Source organism: Antrostomus carolinensis, unplaced genomic scaffold, assembly GCF_000700745.2.
Source record: "Antrostomus carolinensis isolate BGI_N321 unplaced genomic scaffold, ASM70074v2 scaffold29879, whole genome shotgun sequence".
In the NCBI taxonomy this organism is placed as follows: Eukaryota; Metazoa; Chordata; class Aves; order Caprimulgiformes; family Caprimulgidae; genus Antrostomus; species Antrostomus carolinensis.
Window position 1 is genome coordinate 16,881 of NW_010341184.1, and position 10,714 is coordinate 27,594.

General features: G+C 41.5%; 1 protein-coding gene across 1 annotated transcript in view; it reads right to left on the reverse strand.

Moving 5' to 3' along the window:
• UBE2F (ubiquitin conjugating enzyme E2 F (putative)) overlaps positions 1–10,714 on the reverse strand; it is a gene marked incomplete at its 3' end in the record, with an annotated part of 36,601 nt that overhangs the window by 14,901 nt on the left and 10,986 nt on the right. The window contains exons 3-4 of the mRNA XM_010176405.1: positions 9,124–9,189; positions 181–248 (exon numbers count right to left, since the gene is read on the reverse strand). Of these exons, the coding sequence (XP_010174707.1) occupies positions 181–248; positions 9,124–9,189 (134 nt within the window). The remainder of the gene's footprint in view (positions 1–180; positions 249–9,123; positions 9,190–10,714) is intronic.

A 10,714-nucleotide genomic window follows, 5' to 3' on the forward strand; every position in this document is an offset into this window, starting at 1 on the left:
AGCAGGAGTTTAGATGATCTCCAAAAATTCCAGGCAACCAAGATTTTTCTACAATCCCACAATACTTTCATTACAGACAAAAGATCCCTTCTTAATCTCAATGTCAATTTCCTTCTGAAGTCTCATTATCTGGAAAGGAAATGTAAAGTGAGAACTACTAGATAAATGACAAATACTTACCACCATATTGTAGGCATCAGGAACTTCAATTTCAAACTGAAACTTTCCACCTTGGTAATAGCCCTCATCTAGCAAAGAAAAACCAACAAAAATAGTTAAATATGATAAAGTAACAGCTGCCATATAATACAAAATAGCTGTCATTACAAAGATTAAAATGATGGCATGAGGTTATCATCAAATACTTAACCTTGTTACACTGTAACACCAGCTGCATCCTAGTCCAAAGAGAGTGTGAACATTCTGTTCTCTCTCACTCCCAAAACCTTCACAGCAGAAACTGATTTAAAACAGAAGAGCCAACAGTCCCAGAGAGACCATGGCAAAACCACCTTCCTGATCAGAGTACGAAGCTAGAGGAGTCTTTCACTGAACTTCAATGTCTGTATAAAAAGAATTCACACCAAGTCCTGCTCCAGCATTTAGCACATCTTCTGAGACTTGTGCTAGCAAACACGTATCGTGAGTAGTATGAAAAATGCTTCAGAATGTGCTGCAATAAAAGAGCAAGTTAGCTCTTTTATTATCATTATCTTAGGATGATATATCATTTAGAAAAATCTGCCTGCCTCTCTGTCAACCTCAGACTCAATACTGAACTATTAAAATGGCTACATTTTAAAATATGAAATCTGAACATACCTAGTTGCATTTAAACAGAGATAATATAATAGGATAATAGTCAGTCTGCAGCTCTTGAGATGGCTGAGAAGCTGAAATACTTGCAACTGATCTGCAATACGTCTGTCTGGCACTGCCATTACTGAGTTCTCCATTAGCAAAGGGAAGCAGACAGCCACCCAGCCCACACAGGCGTTTTGGGACTCCTGAGGAATGCTCAGACTCAAACTACACCGAGTAGTTTGAGGAAGTTGTAGATGCCCCCTCCCTGGAAGTGTTGAAGGCCAGGTTGGATGAGGCTTTGAGCAACCTGGTCTGTGTTGGAACTGGATGAGCTTTAAGGTCCATCCCAACCCAAACCATTCTATGACTCTATGAGTATTCCAGCCCTCTGTATCACACAGCACAGTCATGGTGAAGGCTTGAGGGTCACAAAGGCTGGTTACTGTTGCATGATAGTATTTTTAATATTATTTTAAAAATCAATATGGCAAAGGAAAGTGCTGTAAAGCAATCCATAGTTTACACAAAGATTTTTTAAATTTTCTTATTATCTAGCTTGTTCCAAAACACAAAAAAGTTCTAGTTCCTCTCATATGTCTCATCAAAACTTTCTCTCAGGGTGATATCTTCTGAACCTGCCACCTTCCCAGTCCCTACAGAGATTTAAGCATGATCTTCTACTGACCTATCAATCTACCAACCACTTGCTCAGGTTTCACTCCACGCTACAATCTCACTACTGTCAGCACAAGCCTGGAGCTTCCACACTGTAACTGCCATAATGACAAGAGAGCAGTCAGCTCCCACCATCCTCTTTACAGTCTCTTCTCAGCTGACTAACTGAAGAGGGGAGAGCATCACCCTGTTAAATAACACAAACCCTCAGCTGAAGGGGGAAGAGAGCCAGTAAAAGCTGATAGTGCCAAAGATGAGACTCAAGTGCACGCTACACCCAGCATGTCACCCCAAGAGACCTGTGTCTGCAGAACCACCAAAGGGTTGCTGGGAACTACCTCATGGTCTGGCTTCTTCCAGCAGTCTTTGTGTAGACCCCTAACAAGTTCAACACCTGCACAGCATCAGAAATTTTGGACTGCAACAGCAGCACAGAGCATGAAAACAGCACATGGCTGGTCTTCCCTGCCCCACACAGTCATGTTTACAGCTGCCTCCACACTCAACAGTGCAGCAGGCAGCTGCAAGCCTCAGCCATTGCTGAGTGCTCATCTCACTTTAATAACCTGTCCAGAACATACATTTTTCACATACATTCTCCATTTCCATTCCAATTCAATTTTGAAGTGTGTTTGATTTATTAAGCAGCCTTCTCATGCTGTGCTTTACCAGAAAGTAAATGCACATGCACTGATTTTTATAGAAAAAAGGCAAGATAAAAGCATTTATCTTTTGTTTTCAAATATACTGAGATAAAATCAGTAAAGCATGCCATTTCTAAAGAATGAGATGTAAAAGGTCAGTTATACCAATATCCTTGGGATGAAACTGCTCCCTGTCAAATGTGCAAAACACTCAAAGCAAGACACTGACTGTTCCAGGAAGGAATGATTAGGGAAATAGTCCAATATTCCCCTGGGAGTCTGAACAGCTCAAACACTGCAGGTACCTACAGGACACAGCTAACTGCACTTTCTTCACTATTTAGCACATTATAATAGCTTTTTAACCAAATGTCAGGAATCCCCAATATTCCCAAGTACAATGCCATTCCTTATAAAAACCACAGTTGAAAATCTCAGGTGTTTTTACTGATCATGCTAAAACCTAAAATTCCTATTCAGTGTTTGTTATAGTGCAAGCCATGTACCTCAAAGCCTTCCCCAGGCTTCCCCGCTGCCCCCTGGCTCACAAGCTCTTAGCAGGCTATCATAGAATGAATCATAGAATGGTTTGGATTGGAAGGGACCTTAAAGATCATCCAGTTCCAACCCCCCCTGCCATCAGCAGGGACACCTTCCACTAGACCAGGTTGCTCAAAGCCTCATCCAACCCGGCCAAGAACACTTCCAGGGAGGGGGCATCTACAACTTCCTTGGGCAACCTGTTCCAGGTCTGACCACCCTCACAGTGAAGAACTTCCTAATATCTCATCTAAACCTCCCCTCTTTCAGTTTAAACCCATTTCCCCTTGTTTTGTCATTAGCTGTCCTTATGAAAAGTCCCTCCCCAGCTTTCCTGGAGCCCCTTCAGGTACTGGGAGGCCACTATAAGATCTCCCTGGAGCCTTCTCTTCTCCAGGCTGAACAGCCCCAACTCTTTCAGCCTGTCCTCACAGCAGAGCTGCTCAAGCCCTTGGATCATCCTGGTGGCCTCCTCTGGACTTGTTCTAGCTGCTCCAGGTCTCTCTTGTGTTGGGGGCTCCAGAACTGGACACAGTACTCCAGGTGGGGCCTTACAAGAGTGGAGCAGAGGGGCAGAATCCCCTCCCTCGACCTGCTGGACACGCTTCTCTTGATGAAGCCCAGGATATGGTTATTGGCCTTCTGGGCTGCAAGTGCACATTGTCTGCTCGTGTTCAGCTTCTCATTTCCCTATATAAGCAATCAAATGAAACACCCAGGGAGAATCCTGCTGCCAGTACAGCAAGGTGAAACACCATCACTGTTAAGGTTGCTGAGGAAGTCCACCAGCAGAAAGTTCTTTTCCTTGGCTTAATTTCAATAGTTCCTTGATTTTGGAGACTTGTAGCAAAGCGTGCAGCAGCTCTTCGTATTCCACCCCTGCTAATGTGAAATAGATGCCTGTTGATGGATGTATGCACATGTGCCTTATGTCAAAGAAAATCCTCAGGTTTAATGAACCCTCACTGTAATACAATTGTCCGAAAGAAACACTTAAGAATGGCTCCAAGGGAGGAGAGCTTGCCAAAAGACTGTCAGATCCCTGCCAGTCAAGCAGCAAGAGAAAAGCCACGCTCCACGTCTCTGCACGCTGAAAACACCAGGCCTGCAGCCTCAGCAGCATGCAGGAACATTAAGGTAGGTCCTTGACTCCAAGCACAGACAGCAAAATTACCCTGACCTTGCTCAAGAGATGCATGGAGGGGGAAAAAAAGCTGAATAGTTGTTCTTTATTTTCTCTGCTCTTCCCCACCACACAGACCTAGCTCAGGACAGCTCCACTTCCACCCAGTCACAGAAGAAACTCCCAGTGTCCACATGCAGGATTAAATCAGAGGAGTTCAGCTGAGGGGACAAGCCCAGCTGAGCCTCTCCTGCTGTATAAAACCATCACTGCAAGAAGAGTGCTGAACTTCCCGCAGGATTGCTGAGATGAACTGGTGTGCAGAGGGGTTAAGTTATCACCAGGGTCAGAAGAAGAGAAGCAGCAGGACCAGATGGTGAAAGAACGCCCCTTTTCCGTAGCAAAAACATATTTTACATTAGCTCAAGCACTTTCTAACCACATATGTCTAAGAAAGACATGGACTTGTTAGAACAAGTCCAGAGAAGGGCCACCAGGATGATCCGAGGGCTGGAGCACCTCTCCTATGAAGACAGGCTGAAAGAGTTGGGGTTGTTCAGCCTGGAGAAGAGAAGGCTCCGGGGAGATCTTATAGCGGCCTCCCAGTACCTGAAGGGGCTACAAGAAAGCTGGGGAAGGACTTTTCATAAGGGCAGTTAATGACAAAACAAGGGGAAATGGGTTTAAACTGAAAGAGGGGAGGTTTAGATGAGATATTAGGAAGAAGTTCTTCACTGTGAGGGTGGTCAGACACTGGAACAGGTTGCCAAGGGAGTTGTGGATGCCCCCTCCCTGGAAGTGTTCAAGGTCAGGCTGGATGAGGCTTTGAGCAACCTGATCTAGTGGAAGGTGTCCCTGGTGCTGGCAGGGGGGTTGGAACTGGATGATCTTTAAGGTCCTTTCCAATCCTAACCATTCTACAATTCTATGATATTAACACCTCCTCAGGCTGTAAGAGATTCCTCATATACCAATTCAGTTTTCTCATACTTGTTTTTCTGTGTTCTACGTCAGGTTGAGAAATCTCTGGAAGCCTTCAAGCACTTTAGACGCTGTACCTCACACTGCAGGTCACTTTCACGTACTTACATGATTGAGCTTCCCTCAAAGACAAATCAATACTGTCTTGCATTACAACTTCTGTTTACATTTTGGGTTTACCTTGGCATCCATCCACGCTAGCAACTAACCAAAAAGTGCACTGGGTACTCTACTGGTTCTGTTATAAAATAAGCAAGAACATATTTACCAAATCAGTAGAATAAAGCATGTTTACTCCCCCTTTTATTAACAATTCTCCCTGTATGTTTGTAAACCTTTTCCCTAAACAACAATAAAGCATGCTACTCATTATCAATCACTCAAATGTATATTAAAAATTCATATCTCTGGAGGGTCTCAGTACCTAGCCAGAAATCTTGCAATGCATTAACAAGATAAGCCTTCACAATAAAGTCATCTTACGGCATCTCAAGCAAGTAAGAAGGTTCTCCCACGTGGTCGTTTCCTACTCTGTGTCCCACAACACCCATATACAGACTGGGACAAAGACCCTCAATTTTTTAGAGATGTGTCCTGGTTTCACATGTAACAGCAGTGGGGAAAAACTGAAATTCTGGCAAAGTTAATAGTGAGGAAAGTGCTATAAATAAAACAGTCAAATAAAACAGTTTTAGCACATAACTTAGGAAGTTGGCCACTGACGAGACTTTGCAAAAAGGGAATACATCTGAGCTCCAGTTTCCCTCCTACTACTTACATTTATTTTTTTCAGGCTGTATTAACAGAGCAAGCATTCCTCCCACTTCAATCCTGAGTTTCATTATCAACAACCTGACTCTAATCTTAGTTTGCATTTGTAAGGTGTTTTGGTGGCTAAAAGAGCTGTGAAAAAAATAAACTAATTTTTTTTTTTAATCTCTTTAAAAGATGATGCAAGATAATTAGGACAGGCCACTAAGGATGTACTTTTGATAGTAGCTCCTTGAATCATCAGTGCTGAAATGCTCAGCCACGCTCACTGACATTTGCCATTTTATGGCACGCAAAACAGAAAATAGGTTCCCCGAAGAACAGGACTCTAAAATAACCACACTAAACCCAAACTACCCCAACTGTTTGGGAACTGCATTAACTCTATACATTTCTTCAGTTTTCTCCATGTGCAAGCTACCCAAACTCACAATCTCTGGTTTTGGTTTGTTTTGGGGTTTTTTTTTCCAGGTCATGACCACGTTTTAGTTTCAGCTTCCAATTTTGTGCTCCAAATATCAGTGCAGCAGGCAGGACTCTGCCTGCATTATAAGCATCTATCTCCTTATTTTTCCTTGTTTTTGATTCAATATAGTACCGGTACAAAAATAAGAACAGAGGCAAGTGGCGGCATAAGGGGATTTTTCAATGACAGAACAATTGTTTCAGATGACAAAAGGAAAAAGAAGCTTCAGGCAGCAGAGAAAGCCAGCAGCATCTGCCTTGGGAACACACAGTTTGTCCACCATGGCAATAAAATCTCAGTCTTACCCATTTTCTACTATATATCCCCTCATGGTGCACTGTAGAAAGCTGTGACATACAGGAATTGGAATTTCTTGAGCACAAGTAACTTTTTATGTGAAATAACCACTCACTCATCAAGATTTTCTACAAATTTTAATTCACAACTCATTATCACCAGAGTAATTTTGCGACAGTAAATACTTACTAAGAAAGGTCATTGTGAGAAGTGCAGAGCAAGGGAGATGAAAGTATTTCTGCTTGGTGGTAAAGTTTATTTTCTTATTCAAATTAGTCTTTTTCTGGGAACCTAAAGAAGCTTCCTTCACAGTCCTTTCAAGGCCAGCCACATTCAAATGACTGCCTAAAACAAAGCACCCGAGAACAGGCTTTGTTAATAACGTAAGGGTAGACCACTGACCACAAAAGGCATTTCTAGTGTTAAAAAACATGTTCAGTCAGTATCTTCATGGTACCCTGACACCCAGCTCCTTTCAGAAACTGTCTTGGTGTAAGATTCCTTCTAAAATGTGGTTACAGAATTCAAGCTTTAATGTTAATCAGAATAAGAGACCTGAAACATAAAATAGGAATATAAAATAATTAGCATCTGTTTGACAGATCTGTCACAGAAGGGAGCGATCTCTGTAACTGCAGATAAGCAAAGTGAGAGCACCAAGAAGTGAGTCAGCAAGAATCCCTTCCTTGTGCAGACTAACCACCCTGGCTTGTGCACACTTACTGCACAGGTCCTAACAGTAAGGACTGCAAAGCAGCATTAGATACTCCCTGGCATCGCAGCGGCGCTGAGCCCAGCTCTTCTTCCAAGACTGGAAAGCTGAAGAGATATTTGCAAAGCGCTCCCTGAAGAGCCAGATGTATGAGCAGGATTTCTAGAAGTAACTCAGCTCTTCAATGCAAGAGACAGTTCCAGGCAGGATAAAGAAAACTGGCTCTTCCTCCTGATTGTCAAGATTCATGTAACATTGTTTAGACACTGCAAAAAATAGTTGCCTCAAGCAAAGATTTTGGCCCATTTGAGACAGAAAAATTCTGGCACAGCCAATTAGCTGCTTCTCTGCTATCCCAGAGAAAACATTTAGCATACTCTAAAGAAAAACCTCAATCATGATGGGAATCTGAAAGCTACAAAGATTTTCTTGGTATGTGTTATGGTCTGCCCTTAGAGAGCTGTGCTAAGCTTTAGCTGATCACAAGATTCTGTACCTGAATTATGCACAGCTGAAAATAGATGTTTACTTCGGTCAGAGTGCAACTGCAGAGTCTTCAGCTGTGCAGCTATATTTAGATTAACAAAATGTTAATTAAGATCATCACATTCCCAAGATCATGTCAGCAACGAAACTAGCACAAAAACCATGCTCTGTGCCCAAGGACTGTCTTCTGACTGCAACATCTTGCTGCACAGCAGCTGACAAAAAAAATGACTATGTATTTAGACACCTTAGAATTAGTATGAAGAAGCTATCATTGCTTCACATTCAAGACATCCCTAACTCACACAGTGGTGATCTTATAAAGTCAACTCATTTCCAAAATATAATAAAGTAGCATCATATAAACTGAAGGACATCCGGTGCAAGCAGACAAACACTCACCAAGTCAACCGTGAATACGTCTCCTACACAGAATGAGAGGTTAAAAGTTCTCTAATAGCACTTGCATTTATTTTTTTATCACACTAAGGCAACCCTACTCATTTTTCCATCACTAAAAGGAGTCACATGAATGGATGTGTTAACAAAGACCACCCAAGATTTCTACTGCTGAGGAAATGTTAGTGGATTTCAGCTCATAAGCAGCAACAGTGGCATCTAGTGCCCGTTTGACTTCAAGACACTGGATTATCAGCAACATTCCAATCAACCTTTTAAGTGCTAACTGTTATTTCTGTAGGTAAGACGTGAGGATGACTACCATACTGCATCCAAATTCTGTTGTCAATAAGCATCTAGAGAAAATGTGCATCTACAAGAACTAGTTGGCAGGGAGATACTGATCCCAGCACATCTAACTTAAACAATTCCGTGTACTGCACATGCCAACGTTTGCATTGAAGCAGCTGCACAGAGTCTCCAAGGTAAAACACGGCAAAAGTAAGAAGTGCATGTGAAGTTTAAATCATCTTCCATGCAAATGCATCCATAAAACACAACTTTCTCTTCTAAAATTGACAGCTATGTGAGCAAACTCTGTGATTTCAGATAACTATTAAGAAACTTACCTGGAAACGATAAATTCTGAAAATGTTTTTATTGAACAGCATACCAGAAGCTTCACAGTATACTGAAGTTGTATTAATAATAAAAGATGTAATTTCCACATACTTGAATATTCAAAGACTAAAAGAGTCCTACTTGTTAAGCATTTTCAGACATGTATAGATTTGAAGTTTTCCAGCAGTGTTATATCTGTTATCTATCTTTTCACCTCTGAAGAATCAAGCAATCAGTAGAAAATAATAAATCTGCAACATAATGGCTGTAATATAATAATTTCTCTAGATGTGGTCCAAGATTTTTCTCAGCAAATAAAACAAGGTGGTTTGAAATTGGCTGAGAGAAAAAAAAATGTTTTCAATCAAAGTGAGCAAACAAGACCTGAGTATTTCCTAAACCCACTCAATTTTTATGGCCTTTTTATTGGGATCTGGTTCTCAGCTCAGTTTCCTCATTGCCTCTATAAAATAATCACTGTATTACAGGCAGTCTTTCTTCTGACTAGAAAGTTTACTGGATTCTTCAGCAAACTCTTGGAATTACATTTTCTATACACCAACACACACAGCAACAAAAGTAACATGTTTAAAAATAAAATTACCTGGGATTACAGTTAGCTGGAAGTAATGAAGCTTGTTTGGGTCAGGAAAATTCACTTTACATGTACCTGTGAAGGAAAAGAATAATTTACATCAGACAACTGGGTTTCCATGGTTAGGAAAGCAAGTATATAATATTTCATACTCCCCAAATTCACTCCCTGATTAATCCCTACCTTCCAGCCAAGTGATTTCCTCCTACACTTTGTCTCTAAGCACCTCCTCCCTATACAGTTCCAGGTCGCCTGCAATAACGGCACTTCACTTCCTTGAGCTGTGAGGAAGAAGCTTATTTCCTTTCAGGAAACCACGGTGTCTCAAAGACCTTAAAATGCCAAAGGAGTTGGTCTTCTGCATAGATAGCAGCAACATGTTAAGATGACAGCAGACAGAATATCTCTTCCTTACCAGTTCTTTAATGGTAACGTGTGTATCTTAACATGTGATCATACACTGCAGTCTGCAAGAACTCGTGCTGCCACAGCCCTGTGCTAATAAGGGATTATTTACACCTGTAAGGTACGAGACACAAGCTTTACTGAAAGCCTCACCCAAAAGTTTCTTCTGCATAACCAACTACACGCATTAACAGCGAAGGTTACAGAGCATCGTTACAAACCAAACACTACGTTTTCATTCCCGGATTAGATGAATTGAAGGAGAATAGTGAGAATGAAGAACAAGTGTGAAAATAAATAAATAAATAAAGATAAAACATCCATCTGATTAAACCAGTCAGTGGTTTCAGTACAACAGATGCAAGTTCACAGCACAACAGCCCTTTGTTCACATTTGGTGACACAAAGTTGCCTTCCCATGCACAAAACTGGCCTTTCTTGACCCTGGCAGAGACAAGCTGTCAAGCTGGCACTAGAAGACGCGTACATCCATGGATACATTATTATCCGTATCATGCAGCCTTTAGCTTGTTAACACATCAAGCTGGTTGTTCTTTTTCTGTACTCAAGGATCTAAATTCTATCAAGAGATATAAATCCTATTTGCCTGAAAAAAAATAACTAGAATTGTACACAAACCCTAGGAATGCATCAGCAATGTAGTAACTACGAACCCTGATGTACGTTTCTCAAGTGTCTGTTATCTTATAGAAGAGTCTACACAAAAAAGTTAACACAAAATTACTCTGTATAAAATATTTAAAGTTGTCTTTCAGAAAGAAGAGCGTAGAGCAAGGAGAAGTTAAATAACACCTCTTGCTGCCCTCCCTTTTTGCTGCTTCCGCTCTGTTTTTTTTTCCCCTCCTTGTCATTCCTCCCATCAGGCAGTCTGCATACTGAAAAGCCTGATTTTTGAGATCTGAGCATCAAGCTGGATTTAGAATCGTTAGCAAATAGAAGATGCTCATCAGAAGCAGCACTCAGAAGTTTAACCTGGAGAGAAAACAACTACAGCCAAAGCTTCCCTTAGGTGGGGAAAGACTAGAAACAACCCGAGCTACCTGCCAGCATAATCAGAGAGAGCATTCACCGCTTTTCTTTGCGGGATGAGCATATGGGCAGGTCAGTGTGAATGCACAGCACAGTAATAACCTGCACGTACACTCTCAATCTGCTGCAAGCAGCCCACGGCTCT